This window comes from Sphaerodactylus townsendi, linkage group LG02 (assembly GCF_021028975.2).
Source record: "Sphaerodactylus townsendi isolate TG3544 linkage group LG02, MPM_Stown_v2.3, whole genome shotgun sequence".
Taxonomy (NCBI): domain Eukaryota; kingdom Metazoa; phylum Chordata; class Lepidosauria; order Squamata; family Sphaerodactylidae; genus Sphaerodactylus; species Sphaerodactylus townsendi.
The window spans coordinates 122237854-122253770 of record NC_059426.1 but is presented as its reverse complement, the minus strand read 5'-3'; the positions used below and the strand labels follow the sequence as shown (position 1 = coordinate 122253770).

General features: G+C 39.4%; 1 protein-coding gene across 7 annotated transcripts in view; it reads left to right on the top strand.

The window, feature by feature from the left end:
- The window catches only part of NUMB (NUMB endocytic adaptor protein), a 92868-nt gene that overhangs the window by 63332 nt on the left and 13619 nt on the right, over positions 1 to 15917 (top strand). For 5 of the 7 annotated variants that reach the window (XM_048484180.1, XM_048484182.1, XM_048484184.1 and 2 more), the window contains exons 3-7: positions 6873 to 6947; positions 10880 to 10912; positions 12235 to 12309; positions 14324 to 14464; positions 15011 to 15212. In XM_048484180.1, the coding sequence (XP_048340137.1) occupies positions 6873 to 6947; positions 10880 to 10912; positions 12235 to 12309; positions 14324 to 14464; positions 15011 to 15212 (526 nt within the window). The remainder of the gene's footprint in view (positions 1 to 6872; positions 6948 to 10879; positions 10913 to 12234; positions 12310 to 14323; positions 14465 to 15010; positions 15213 to 15917) is intronic. The other 2 variants (XM_048484185.1, XM_048484183.1) reach the window with 1 other exon arrangement.

Below are 15917 nucleotides of genomic sequence, written 5' to 3'. Positions count from 1 at the left end.
TTGTTCTTTTTGACTCTTCCTTGAGTTTTTTCTTTTCTTCTACAACTCTAGGGAGAGCTTTTCTCTCTCCTAATCATTCTTGAGTTCCAGCCTGATTTTGTGTGTTTTTGTGCCCTGTTTCTCTTTCACCCATTTCGGTTCTCCTTCCCTTCTCTCTCCTCCTCATTGCAGAGTGAGAGGCTTGGGAGGAGTCCAGTGGAGATGGCTTTCTTTTGGAGAAAGACACAGACCCAGAGCTGCTGGCCTCCATGCTACAAGAGGGGGACTCAGATGCCCAAATGCAGTGGGGGAGAAGAGAAAGAAAGCTTAGTGCCAAAAACAAAAGTACCAAACTGTGCAATCAAGAAATGGTGCAGACAGGGCATCCAGGGAAAAGCTGCACTAATGTCTGTCAGTTCCACCCTGGCTCATTCCGCACATGCAGAATAATGCACTTTCAAACTGCTTTCAGTGCTCTTTGAAGCTGTGCGGAATAGCAAAATCCACTTGCAAACCATTGTGAAAGTGGTTTGAAAATGCATTATTTTGCGTGTGCGGAAGGGGTCCCTGAGTGACTAGATGGAGCTTCAAAGGAGTGATGTACACCAACACCCACACCCTTTGAGGCTATGGTAGAGTGACCATCCTTGCAGAGATGGTTGCAATTATTGGCCAATAGCACCCCTTTTAGTCATTCCAGATTTCCTTCTTGGCAATTACACGTAGTGCTATCATCTTTCACTACAGAGTCCTTCAAACCTTTATGGGAAGTAAGAGGTTACACATGAAGACCTAGTTTCTGATAGTGGTGACTTAGCTAAAAGAGTATCACAACTTGGATCCTTATCAGTCAGGAAAGGCATCTTCCATAAGGACAAGGTAGTGCTCCAACTGGACCCCACCTCTTGCAAGTGAAAAACTTTACACTGTCTCCTGCCTCAGTGGCAGAGGGGGGCGTATCAGTGAGTCAGATAGCTGGGGCGGGGGGATCAAGACACTGGGCATTTTATCTCTACTTCTCTGACACTATCTCTTTGATGGGTAGAGATGGCAAATAGACTTATATTTTGGCTTATGTTGCTGATTTAATTCTTGCCTATGAGAATCCAAATGACAGCAAAGAAATAGTACATTATCTGAATAAGCATGTGGAAGTCAACCAACTTGACAACATTGCGCACTACCTAGGCATCCAAGTAGAGGAAGATGGAAGTTGCTTTATCAACCAAGAACAGAAAATCAAAGAACTGATAACCTTACTAAGATGGGAAATGCTAATCCTACCTCAGTTCCAATAAAACTGAACTGCATAAAGCAAGAAGATCAAACTGAACCATTGTGTGACAGCACCAGATATCATGAATCACTCACTAAACCAGATATCAGTACAGCAGTTGGCTTACTGCGCAGGAAGACTGCATTGCCAAAAGTCAAACACTGGAATGCAATTAAGAGACTTGTTAAATACCTAAAGGGTAGTGTATACCTTAAACTCAAACTACCAACCAATAATGATCCTAAACTAGAAGAATATGTAGATGCGGACTGGGGTGGAGATCTAACAGAAAGAGAAAATCCACCAGTGGTCACATAATTTTCTATGGAAATGGTGCCATAAATTGGTCACGCACCAAGTAAGGCATAATAGCATCATAATACCACAGAAGTGGAATATGTGTCAGCTGCACGTGGTTGTTATGAGATGTACAATGGCTAATTTTTATTTTACACTTCCCTTGTGAATAGTCTAAGATAACAATGTAGATGTAACATAACCCACACAAATGTATGAAGATAACCAAAGCTACATTCAACTCTCCAAACAAGAAGATGTAAAGAAACATACCAAGCATATTAATGTGAAATACCATTGTAATGATTTTTAAGGTTGGATTGAAATGATGGTAGGTTTGTGTCTTTAAACTGAGTGCTGAATAGGAGAGAGAGAGAGAGAGAGAGAGAGAGAGAGAGACCAGAGAAAGGCAGGTGAGTCGTAATTGGTTTTTGTGAGAAGTTCCTGGGTGGGGGGAAAAAGAGAGGGTAGAGTCAGAGGGAGCGATATGTGTGTAGGGGGTAAAGTTGTGTGAGAGAACTCTTGGCTGTGTCTTTCCAAGAAAGGGGGAAATTGAAGTTAGTTTTGAGATGTATTAATCTAGGAGGAATATAGAAACTGTCAGAGTGTCAGAACTCTCTCTGAGGAAGAATTGGAGTAAGTCAGAAAAGGACCAAAGTTGTATGGGTGTGACAAAGGGTGACATAGTTTCCTTGTAAGAGTAAAAAGGTTAAATTCTAGTCCAAGAGAACAGTATAAGTCAACTTTCTATGTCAACTTTCATTAGACATTACAAGCTCAATCCACTCTCATTAACTGAACACCACCTTCATGCAGAGAGGTGCAGCATGTGGTAGACAATAACTAGTTCCCACCCAGATTGTGGAACACCACTATTGGAAGCCCCAAAGTAAAGATGCTTTCCTCCTCAGAGTGAGAACAGAACCTTGGATACTCACAATGAGGATTCCTTCTGTTCTGAGGTAAGGAGGGTATCTTGCTCACCCACCCCCTAAAAGTACAGTTATAATGAAAACAGGCTGCAGAGACAAGGAAAGTTGAAAGGAACCCACTCAGAACCATGAATGTCTCACACAATCCAGCACTGAGGGAAGACATTTGATACTCTTAACCTTCCCCAGAACTAGCTCTTTTTCTTCCCTGTATTACAACAGTGTTTTTACACCTGTTCTTGTTAACATTCTGTATCTGGTTATACGCCTTCCTATCCTTGGTTTAGCATGGGAAGTATTCAGACAGCGCTCAAGAGGCTCCTGCGTTGGAGAGAGAAAGTGACAAAATTAGTCCTGCCTTGCTAAGCAACCAGTGGGAATATTTTAAGATCAAAATTCCCCTTTTACCTCAGAGCAGAAGGAACCCTCACAGTGAGTATCCAAGGTTCGGTTTAATGTGAATATTCAAGATTCTGTTTAATGTGAGTATCCAAAATTCTATCTTTCTCCCCTATATTGGCAAGGGAAAAGCTCCCACAAGACCGCCACATTGGCTTGATCTTAGTAGCATTGCCATTATTGTGAGTGGAATTTATGATTCCTGACTTGAATCTTAAATGGAACAACAGTCATGCCATATTTCAAACACCACCACCCCATTTCCCCGCAGAATGCCCAAATCCTGAAAATTCTGGGATCCTTAGGAATGACATAGGACATGGAATTGCTCCTTCTTTTGCATAAGCTTCGGTTGGTACATACGTGATTTCAAGGGGGTAGGGAGATTTCTGCTGAATTTCCGTTTCAGGCTCCAGTGTGAAGGGGGAGTTCCAAAGATCTTTTCCATGAGATCTTTGTTTGTGGTTCATAAAATTCAAGTAATTGCAGTTACTCAAACTATGGTGAATTCAGTAAGACAGTTTTTCTCAGGGGAAGAACATGACTGGCTAGAGCTGCCTGACATGAAATAGTTTTCATATTACTACTTATACATGAAGCCCATCCCATAAATTACAATTTGTGTGGAAAATAAGGAATTGGGTGTAGAGTCCTGTTAGAAATGGCCTTGTCAGTAAAGCGACTGTTCAAAAAGGGTGATAAAATCAAGTGAGGATTCTTCACTATTGCAGCTTTCATGGTAAGCATTAATGAAAGTCTGTGACATCTTCTGTAGTTAAGGTTTTTAATAGATTCTGTTTATTTTTGGAAGGTCTCGTGCTTGCAGACTCTAGAACAACAAAAGGGAGATCAGACTTTTGTTTTGTGAATTTATGCTGTGATATAAATATCTCTTAATAGTTTCATTGAGGGTCTGCTTATGGAATAAGTGACAGTATTGTTGAAGGCTTTGTGCTTCAGTTAAAATAAGCAAATGTATATTCAATATAGTTTCTGTGACAGACTTATATTTTGACAAACGTGTTTGTATAATTCAATAATGTAAAACCTACAAAGTTCTTCATAGCCTTGGACATACATCCCTCTCCCACTATGCTCTGCCATGACAGCTTCACTCATCCGAACAAAGAATTCTTAAGGTGCCACCCTGCAAGTGAATAAGATCAGCAACCTTCCCTTAATCCTCATTCTCGGTGGTGGCTCCACCTTGTGGAACTGCCTGACAAGGTCGGAAAGGTTCCCGTACTTCTGGGAGAAAAAAAATAGAACAGGTGGAAGTGAATCCTTTTTCCAGTAGAAGGATTGATTTAGTGTAGTATAGATTTCAGTGATCCTAGATTATGCTGTGATAGCTTTCTTCTGAAATCGAAGGTTAGCCGTTGTCTGAGCTAAATCCTATTGCCTGAGGCAGTGCTAAGGATGCCATCTTTTGTTTTGTGCAGTTTTGCCAAGTAGAATGGATCTCATATTCATAATGCAATACGAACTGTTGCTGCTTGAAGAGTTTTATTCTGTTACAGCACAGAGATGGAATGAAAAGCCTCTCTCCGCATCCTACCTAAAATTATTCTTCCTTTTGACACAGCCTCTATAATCTCCCCCTTTTTAAAGAAAATGCATTTCAAATAGCTATTCCAGTGTTTCTTGACCTTTAATCAGCTTCTGCTACCCAAGTATACCGTAGTAGCATCAAATAGCACTTGTTTTATTGGCTTTGTGTGAAATAATTATATTCCACCTTTCCTTCCAGTAGCTCAAAGTGACTTACAAAAATACTTGACCCAAAGGTAACAGACACAATTGAAAAGTAGACTTTAAGCCATATTTATAACACTTCCCTTAAATACCTTGCCTATTAACTGCAAAGTACCCACCCAAAAAGAATAGCCTTTCACTTCTTATGGAAGGTGGGCAGTATAGGGAACCTCTGTACCTCCCGGAAGAAAGTATTCCATAACACTGAAGCTGCCACCAAAAAAGAGTGGGCCCTTGTGGCCGAAGAGGCTGCTTGATGGGAGGACTTAAAGAGAAAGTAGCTTTGGGAGGATCGGAAGGGGACAAACGAGTTCAAAGCAGTAAAAAACTAAGACGTAGAACCCTTCTCAGGAAGGGCAATTTTATATACTTGTGTAAGTATGATATGTATATAATACATTCAGTGACACCCTTGAGTATAATAGTTGTTCTTTACTGTTTGGTGTGATTGTGATTTCCTGTGTTTGCTTTTTGTTCAGAAGAACTGATCTAGTTCTGCTAATGGAAAGAGGTATGGGGTCCTCTTTGGCTATCAAAAAGATTATGCCTTAGATTTGTATTGTCGAAGGCTTTAGAATATGCCTTAGATTGTTTTTGCTTGCATTTTTTCTAGTTATGGAATCCTCTCCTCATTTCATTGTTTTGTTGGTCAGCATTCTTTAGAATATCTTAAATTTTGTAATCTTCTTTGAGACTCTGAGAAAAGTGGGCTATCAAATGAAGGTAATAAATAATCGTAGGATCTACATGAGCAAAGGCATATGGGCTAGAGATTGTATTAAGGAGGGGGAATTCGGTAAAATGCCTGGATCCAAACCTTAATTTATCTCTGGTTCCTAATTCAAGGAGTATACAATCAATAATAGCTGTAGTTTGCATTGAGCATCTATGAAAGTCAAGACTTATGGAAACTGACAACCACTCCTGCTCCCAAGTCTCCAGGTTGGGGTTGATGGTAGACCACCTAACAAGAAGAGGGTAGCTGAGAGAGAGGCATCTTCCAAGTAGTAATCTTGAACAGGGCTTTCCTTGCCTCTGGGGCACCACAGATCACAGCATGTTCTAGACAGATGCTCTGTGCTGCTGACTTTTATATGGACCTTCACTGTGTGAGTGTCCAACCTTCCTTTAAGACTAAAGTTATGTTGATTTGGAAGTTTATTGTTGAACTTCTTTAAAGAACTCTTGACAGTATGTAACAGTCGTTGCCGATGTTCTGACTGACCATTCTTGGTTCCTTTAGTGTTGATATATTTCTCACATGCAATTTAAGAAAAAATGTACCACCTACTGCTTACAATAGAATTGTGAGGTGGGTGTAGCCATCCTGCTGCTTACAACAGAATTGTGTGGTGGGTGTAGCCATGAGAAATGGGAGAAGCATTACAGGCAGTCAGTACTTCAATCTGTGTCCCAGTGAGACAGTTCTGAGAGTTCTTTTTAGCTCCTTGGTGAGTAGCTTGCTAAATACCAACATGAGACTTCACAGAAGATGGAAAATGAAAACCGGTTTGCAGTTAACTCTAACTGATGTTCACATGACTACTGTGCAGGTGTGCTTTCCCTCTTATCTGACCTGTTGCAAACTCTTGTGTCAGCATAATTTCAGGCATGCTTTGGCTCAGGTGGAACGGAGGGAAAGGGCACTGCTCCCTTGGATCACATGACTGTTAGGGTGGGAAATGATTGCAACAGTTCCATGGGAGCAAGGAGGGAGGGCGCTTCCAGTGGAAACTTAAGCTAGGAAAAAAACCCTCTCCGTGGCAGGCCTAGTTATGCATAGTTTCTCAATGTGTGCCTGCACAGAAGACACTTAATGAGCATTCAGTTACAGTAGAGTGTAATCCTGTTTCCTCCTTCTGCAGATGATCCTGAGATCACTCTTTGGTCCCCTGTGCACCAGGAGTAGCATTTTATGCAGATCAGTGAGCCACTGTTGGCGGCAGGAAAGTTCCATTCTGCCACTGGAAAAGCTTTGTATGGATCCAACCCATATCTTTCTCCCATCTGTTTTTTAATGCATTCATGGCTAGTTTTATCTTGATGACAGTTCTTTGTATGTGGAAATCTTTGGTGATTCTTGAGTTCCTCCTGCCTTTTCATATACAGGATAAATAAAAGTACTGAAGTAGTTAATTGATTTAACAAGAACTGTGTGTGTGTGTTCGGAGGAACTGGTCTAGTTCAATGCTTTTAATCTGTTCCCCCCCCCCCCCCTTTGTTGTTTTCATTAGTATCTGGGACATGTGGAAGTGGATGAATCAAGAGGAATGCATATATGTGAAGATGCTGTGAAGAGACTGAAAGCTGTATGTATACTTATCTTAAGTTATCATTCGGTTAAGATTCTTCCAGTTTTAATCAATGAATTTGTTGCTTTGTAAGGGAATTAAGTATAGGATGAGCTTTAGCACACCATGTAGCATATTTGTAGAATCCAAATAAGAATAGGTGTATTTTTGGCTCCCTATTCAGATTCCTAACTTAAGTAAATGATTGGTTACTAAATTTCCCACAGAAAATGAAAATCATTCTGAAGTAATATTCCCTGAACCAGACTGTTTTGTCCTGATAAGTGGCTGAACCAAAAACTATTTTCTGTGACATTCAAGATAAACCCATTCTTAGTGCCTTTTCTGCTAAACAGAGGAAAGATATTCTGGAATCTTACTATGAAGTTCAGAGAGAGCTCATACACTCCTCCTGCTCCCTCCGTATTACTGTTTAATATGTTACTAGTTCCCTTCCATTATTTGTCAATGAAACTGAGGCAAAAAGTTTATTGGTGTTGACATGTAGGGTAGTCCTGCATGAGGATTCTTGTTCAGGGATTGACTTTTTCATGAGTGTTTTTCACCTTCTGTGTTTTGTTCCTTATCAGTATGGCTTCTTTCTTGGCTAGCCTAATAACAATACTTCAGGTCCATTTCTACAAGCTGAACTTTCATTTTTACAGGATAACCATGACTTGGAGTAGATTTTGCTCAGAAATTTTCTGAAAACAGTGTTGAAGTCATTCAAGGACAGCATTCTAGATATGTCTTTTTAGGTGTGGGACTTCTTGTAACAGCCTAATGTTGTCAAAACAGACCAAATTGTGTATTGTAAACTGTATAAATGACAGAATTCTCTCTTTGTATTGCTGTAGATGTTTTTTGTGTCTTTTTCTGGCTGCTGTTGAGGGTATTCACTCAGGCCTGTTTGGTGTTTCATATTTGATTAATTGCACCAAAAATGTGAGGCATACCCCCGACAAGATATAGAGCAGTTATTTTGTTTTTCATTTTAATAGATTCTCAGCCCTTTCCTTCTAGATAGCGCACACTTATTTTCAAGTATACTATGGGAGGAGTGGGTGGGAGCAGTGGGTTTTTATTACATTTTTATTGCTACCTGCTGCTTGAATATGGTAGTTTTAACAACATTACTTGTACCTGTAGAATAGAATAAACTAGCATTTTAGAATAAAATTAATCAGCTGGGACTGGGTGGAGAAGGCAAAGCAGCCTGCTGGAAACAGCGTTCACCAAACTGTGGTGTTCCTGTTTATGCTAATTGATTAAACCCTAGTTGATACAGAGTATCTAATGCACATTCCACATTATTTGGATGTGGAGCATGTCTGTATTTCAAGGGCAAATAACAATGTTGAGTTAATTTGGAGACAGCATGGTAAAATGTCTTGTAAGTGGTACTCAATATGAATAAGGAAGCATGAAGAGGTTCAAGGTGGAACAGAGAATTCTCAGTCTCCAACTTGTTTAGATAGCAAGGTACAGCAGTAGCACAGGAATGACACAGATATTGAGTGGTAAGACCAAATGCCTTGGCTGAGAACTAAACAAATAGGGCACTAAAATCAAGCTATCAAATTCTTCTATAACGTGTTGTCACTTGGCTGAGTTAGTATGTGCTTGGTGAAATTTGCTTATGTGTTTGGAATACTGAGACTCCTACTTGGTTAATGATATAGTCACAGTAGGACTATGAATATCTTAAATACGTACACCCAGCTGCATTTAAAATTAGAATTTCATAAAGTTTGAAATTCTTGGTTTAGTGGACATGCTTAGGAGCCTTTAAAATAGATTTCCTCTTGATTAATAACCGCCTTATACTTGCCCATTGGTAAGCTTTGTTGGAGCTGCCCTGTCTCTTGCATTGTCTCCATCCTTTCTAGTTTGGTTAGAAATTGTCTTAACGTGTCATATTTTATGTTTACAAATATGATACATTTGTTAATGTGTGTTCTTGTTTTAGCAGGTAAAAGAAACATAAATTGTGTTTAAAACTATCTTAGTGTTATTTCTGAATATTAACTTCCATAGCTTCCCTAAAATCCATTTTGCATGCTTTCCTTATCATTCTTTTTCTGGGGCAGCTGATTTTTTCCTTATAACCCATGTTTCTGAAAGTAGAACTAATGATGTCTCTCGAACAAGGTAGCTTCTTAGAAACCTCCTAGCTTTGACACATCTTCTGAAAGCTGATTATCTTGATGTTTATTGCTTAACTTGGCAGTGGTGGAATGCCTTGAGATTCATTTGCTCTTTGGCAAATAAAAATAGGGTTCTATAATGAATTTGTGGACATAAAACAAAATTCAACAACCCTAATTCATTTGTGGAGACACAGGTAATATAAATGTGAGGTAGACAAAATTTGAGTCTGGTAGTTGCTTGAAGAGTAACAGCTTTTCTAAGATTAGGTGAGATTAGATTTCATGAGTCAAACTTCATTTTGTCAGATACCTAGAGAGCCTAAACCCTGGAAAATGTTGTTAGTCTTCAAGATGCTATGGGATTCCAGTTTTGTTCCACTACTACAGATTAACACAACTACTTACCTGAAACTATAAATACTAGGATTATCTATAATATTGTGTTCCTGCTTAATTTTATCAGCCTAGCAGTTTCTATACCATATTCTTTCAGTGGTTATGTACAGTAAAGAAGGTTACTTTGGATATGCGATTAATGTTACAAGACAGTAGTATCTGATCTTATTTGTGGATGTTATACTACATGTTGAAAGATGAAAGAAATTAGGTGCATAATAGATGTAAAAGTCACAGTTGACCTTGGAGTGGTCAAAGCAGTAGACATGAAAACAAAGACAGTCACGGGTATCTGATAAGTAGGGGACAATGCACATGAAATAATTATTAAATGGAATTTACCTGAATGAAGGGGAACTTTGAAAGGTAAGGCATGCCTACATTTGAAGCAGACTTGGACTGTTGCTTCTGTAACCATGTGACATGTTGTGGGTAACTTTCTTCAAAAGGCTGTGCATCCTTTGAGTTGAAGGTGTGTGTTGGTGTGGGGGACATTGGAGAATATCCATGTGGCAAGCCACTAATTGCACACATATGGCTGCTAATGGTGGTATCTGTCACTGGACGAATTTCAAATGGCATTCTGTCAATGCTGTTTTTTATTTTCCAGAAATTGCTGACTTTTCTGACTCTAAAATTAATTATATATAAAATATAAGTTGCAACATTTTAATTGCTGTGTGCCCTCAGTTTCTCTTAAGCTGCACATTTTGCACATATAATATAAAAATTACATATCCTTTGTGCTGCCTGGGTATGGATATAATGTCCCTTTTCACATTTTATGGGGCAGAATGTGGGTGGGGGGGTGCACTTAAAAGCTTTAGAGTTTTCTGGTTGGTTAGTGAATGGATCATTATTTCAAAATAAACATTGGCATAAAGATTATTTAATCCTTTAGTACAGTTAAACTTGGAAAATTAATTGTGACATTTGGTGGCACATAAATCTCTTGATAATGACTGAATAATAAATCCCTGCAATATTTTGATTTTATGCTGCTTGAGCCTTCTTCCAGAGCATCTTAAATGTCTCTAATGTGTTAATTCCTAGCTGTGTATCCCTACTGCCAAGTTTGGTTTATGACTTACTAAAATTAAGGGGACCAAGAAAATAAAATAAATATTTTGCATGAAATTGGGCCTGATTCCCCCTCACCTTTCCCCCACCAATTTCAGAGCTATAGCCTGTCTTTCTAATAAAAACCCATGGAAATTTCTTTTATTTGCATTTTCACAGCATTTATTTCACATTTACTTATCTCATCCTTTCCCAACAATTCTGAACTTTTCCCTACTTCCCTGTCCAATCCCCATTTCTTGTATATGTGTGTGGGTTTGAATCTCTGGGACATTTTAGCTACCTTCAGTAATAGCGTTCGACTTGTCCCCCCTGTTCCTCCAGGAAAGGAAGTTCTTCAAAGGCTTCTTTGGAAAAGTAAGTTTAATGCCTCATTGTGTTTGAGCTATAAGGAGTTACATCCCTGGTATAGCACTGTCATAGGTCAGGTTCTTGCAGAACCTGGAAGCTTCATCTTCAGTTGACCCTGGATGATTAGATGTTTTCCTCCCATCCCTTCCCTCAGAAGTCTCAAAAATCCCATAATGTCTGTCTCTTACTAGTGGGCTCTTATAAAAGGAAGTGTGTAGTCTGGTGAAAGCTCCTTCTGGAAGGATTGAATGGTGTAATTTACTGTTCAAGGCTGCTGATGGTCCCTGCTCAGTAATGAAAGTGTTACGCTCTTAACAGTATGTTTGATTTATTTAAATGACTTTTACGATGTCTTTCCACTTCAAGGCAGTTTATATACAAATTGTAATACAATAGAATAATAAAATACAAGAACAAATGGAACAAGGAGTTATTTAGCTTTCTAAAAGCTATTACTAAGATTGTCCAGTATTTTAGATTCTTATACATACTTCGCCCAGAATAACAGGGCCCTTATGTTAAGGCATCACTGCATAAGAAACTGGTGTCGCCTCTCTCTCATCACAGACATTCTTGACGTCCCAGCTACTGCTTCCAGTCTTGATTAACCTATATATTTTGCACCAGCAACTAGTTTTCACATAGCAAAATATGGAAGGAAACAAGCACATCATGTGTGCCTTTAGAAATTGCAAGGCGGTATTTAAATTTGTATATAAATATATGTAACAACTTCTCGGGGTATTCCTTTAAAACTTAAGCTGGACTTCTGCTTCCCCCTGATATTAAGATGCTTAATTGTGCTAATGACTGCACTGTGTCCCAACCCTTGTGATATGAACCAGAGAAGTCATATAAAGCAGTGTCCTACCTGATAGTAATGCTGTGTGTCTACCTGCAAGGCAGCATGGGGTGGGTGGGTAATAAAAAGATAAAGTAAGAATATTCATGGCTAAAAGTTGCAACAAAAGCTACCTGTGGTGTAACTCCTTAAGCATCATCGTTAACTGATTTTTTTTTTGGTTGGGTGTTTGAACAGGTAAAGAATTTAAGCTTGAATTCTTTGCCTTTTCTATGAATGTATTAACATACTCGATTCATGCTTTTCTATTCTTTCCCCCTTCCTTTTGCACTGTGTTCTTGAAAGACTGGCTCGGCTTGATTCTCTGGAGGTTTTGTAGTTCTGAATATCTGGCTTTGGGTGCTCCTACTGAAGTTGGATATCATCACCTGCACACTGACTTTTGTGTTTACTGGAGAAGGAAGTCTACATTTAGCCTTACTTAACAGTGCTACAATAATACTGTTTCTCTTTTCTTCCCTACAAGAGTGGAAAGAAGGCAGTGAAAGCAGTCCTTTGGGTCTCAGCGGATGGACTCAGAGTTGTTGATGAGAAAACCAAGGTTAGATCTTGTGTAATGGTTAGATCTTTTGTATCGTTAATATTACCAAATGCGATCTGCTGGGATATAAGCCTCCTTTGTTGCTTCCTTTAGATACAAGTTTTTAAATGTGTAATTGCCCAGATCTGCTTATCAGACATATCAAGGAATATGTCTCAATTATCATTTTGGCTTTTTATACCTATCCATCATATAATTAAATAATTTTAAATTAGTCCTCAATCTCTCTGTTTGAAAAGTGCTCTTGCATCACTGGAGAGCCCTCTGGGGGCAGGGGAACATCATACCTGGAATCCTCGGGGTCTTGACATCACCAGGCCAGATACTGTTTGCTTGTTCAGATTTATTCCTCAATCCATGCATCTGAAGCTGTGGTTAACTTCACCCACCTCAGGAGAAGATCCACAATGCTGCAACTTACCTCCTTGGTTTCCAGCCAATGTCTTCCCATTTCCCCTTCCTCCCTTTTTGTTGCCACAACTTCACACTTAACTCTTGAGCTCAGCTCCACTCTCTTCTTCTCTGTTCCCTCTCTCCATAGCCATGCCTTGGTTTAAAACACCTGGGATCAGAGAGCCACTATTCTCCCAACCAGGCTTGCTCACTGCCTCCACGCCATTTGAGTTTCCTTGGGGCAGACAGCCAAGGCTGCCCCGTACTCAGGCTATCCTGGCCACATCAGGTTGCATTTGGCCCCTCTAAGATCATGGTGTGGACTGGAGATCTTGCCAGTTATTTCAGTAGAACAGGGACTGTGTCCATTCTTTCATCTTATCTGGAGGATTACAGAGATTAAGTAGTGACAACCACTTAACTAGCTTCTGTTGTAGCTGTCACTTTATATCAAAGACAAGGGCAGCCTCAATAGATCATACCTTGCATCACATAAAGAGGCATGAGAAAACTCTTCTCTGGCTCTGTTTTGGACACTGTTCCAAAAGTACAATGGCACCTTTCCTTCCTTGGTTCTCAGCATGAAGTACTGGATGCTCAGGAGCAGCTGTGCAAACAGTGCAAACTTTGGAAGACGCTGTACAAAAAATCGTCACCCATCATGAAAGGCTTCAGTTTGAGGTTGGAGCTCTCCAGTTGAGGGCTGGAAAGTCCTTTGTTAACATGTCATCTATGAACTGCCCAAATAGCCCTAGACAATCACACTTTCACACACTTAGCCAGACATCTACAATGTGAGAAGGAAGGGGACAACTGTAGATTACTGGCATAGTCTGTAACATAAACTGTATGAATGTAAATAATATGACTAGACCATTGCTTTTCAGAAGCAAGGATACCATGTATAACGTGGGCAAACTGGCTGTTCAAATTATCCACCATAGTTTTTCAAAGTACCTACCAACCTTGGGTTTACTGCATTAAGAGACTAGCACTTCTGTGGTGCACTTGCACTGAATTTCCATAATTGATATATGCACTACATTTTTGAGCAAGTATAACTGTTCAGGATATTCTGATCTCAGTTATGTTTTGATAAACCCACTAAGTTAATACTAATTTTTTGTGCTGATATTCTAAATGTTAGTATGTAATTGTATAATCATAGATGGTAATATACCTGTTCTAGCTGGAAGATGAATATGGTGTTAGTCAATGGATGTGTTATTCCAAGATTCCAAATATTAAATCTCTAGGGAAGTTTGAAAATAAACTAACCTTGAGGACATGTATATGTATACTTCTGAAGGGAGGTTTCTTTAATATTCACATTTATAGGCTCTTCCATCTGTTGTCATGTGTGGTAAGAGATACCCAGACATATATAGGATTTTTGAGAATAAGGCTTAACTGCCTGTGAAACATGTTAGATATATTTTAAGTTACATAGCTTTTTATACTGGTTCTTTGTTGCTCTGAATGTAAATAATTCAGCTCTTAAATAGTAAAAGGTTTCAGACACCTGTAATGGCGGGAGGTGGGGGGTTTCTTGCAATACATTCCACATTCCTATAATACTAACGTTCCTAAGAATTGTCCTTTTGGTATCTCCTTTTTCTAGGACCTTATAGTCGATCAGACAATAGAGAAGGTTTCTTTCTGCGCACCAGATAGAAATTTTGACAGGGCATTTTCTTACATCTGTCGAGATGGCACTACACGCCGCTGGATATGTCATTGCTTTATGGCTGTAAAGGACACCGTAAGTTGCTTTTTAGACCACAGAGAGGGTTGCATGGCTACCCCAGTGTTTTTTAAAAGAAAAGCCTGTTTGTCTCAGGTTGGAAACATCCACACAGATTCGGATTGTATGGGGGCCATTTGTGCAGAGAAATCTCAGTGTCTTATAAAATGGAAATACTGCAATATTATCATGAAGAACTATTTGAGCATATAGTGACAGTCTTGAGCATTCCTTGACACAAACAAGAATCATAAATCTACTTACCAAACACTTTTTAAAAATCTGTTTTAGTTTTGAAGCACTTTTGTTTTAGTAAATGCTGCCTGGGTGTTGAAATTGCTCATTAGTTACTGTATTTTGGTGGTCACATGTATATCCAAAGAGTTTAATTTGTATAAGCCTGTGCTTTGGGATTGCATGTGGTAGTTATTTTGAATCTTCCTGATCACACTTTCCAGAGAAGGCGTGTAATGTGTTGAATGCCACCTATCATTTCATAGGGTTCAGACAAGACATACTTCCTTGCATTTTTTGTTTTTGTAAAGGATGCACGATCTTTTTCAGGGGGAAAGGTTGAGTCACGCTGTTGGCTGTGCGTTTGCAGCCTGCTTGGAGCGAAAGCAAAAGAGAGAGAAGGAGTGTGGAGTGACTGCCACTTTTGATGCCAGCAGAACTACGTTCACAAGAGAGGGCTCGTTCCGAGTTACAACAGCAACTGAGCAGACAGAAAGAGAGGAAGTAATGAGACAGATACAAGACACTAAAGGTAATGGAACGGGTTGCGCAGTTGTTCATCAGGTGCTTTCTCACTGTTAGTTAACCTGCAAAATGCCTCTGAAATCACACAGCATTTATGGCATCTCAGCCATCTTATGTATGTAACATTGTGGTGGTAGTGAGCCCTGCTTCCAGATACCGTCACACTGAGAGAATTTCACTGATCAGGTATTTCTCTGTGTCACTGTCGCTGTATAACATTTGCTTCCTGGTGGTTTTGTATTGTGAAAAGTTTTGAGTTGCTGTAATGAATGCAAACTGGTATTTACCAGAGGAGATTGTGCAACGAGTGCTCAGAAAGCACAGTGAGATTAAGAATGGTACTTGATGGGTTGCAGTTTATTTTGAGAGAGCATTTTGAGCTTTCGAACATGAAATACTGCTATGATCCTCATCTGCAATGAGTATTTGGCAGAGCTGCTGTGTGAGACCCTGGAGGGGTTTCAGTGTCCCCTCTGCTTCCTAGCAACGGTCAGGGAAGTGAGATCTCACAAGATTTCTTGTCCATTTCTGAAGAGCACCACAGGGCCTATTTTTATTTTTACACTTGCATTTCAAAACATTTGATTGTTGTTCTTATAGAACTCATTATCATTTGATTCCTGTATGTTAGCTTAAAAGCATTTAAAATCATGATTAAATACATGTCTGTATACTTTAGGAAGAGAGGCACATACATGGATTTAATTGAGGG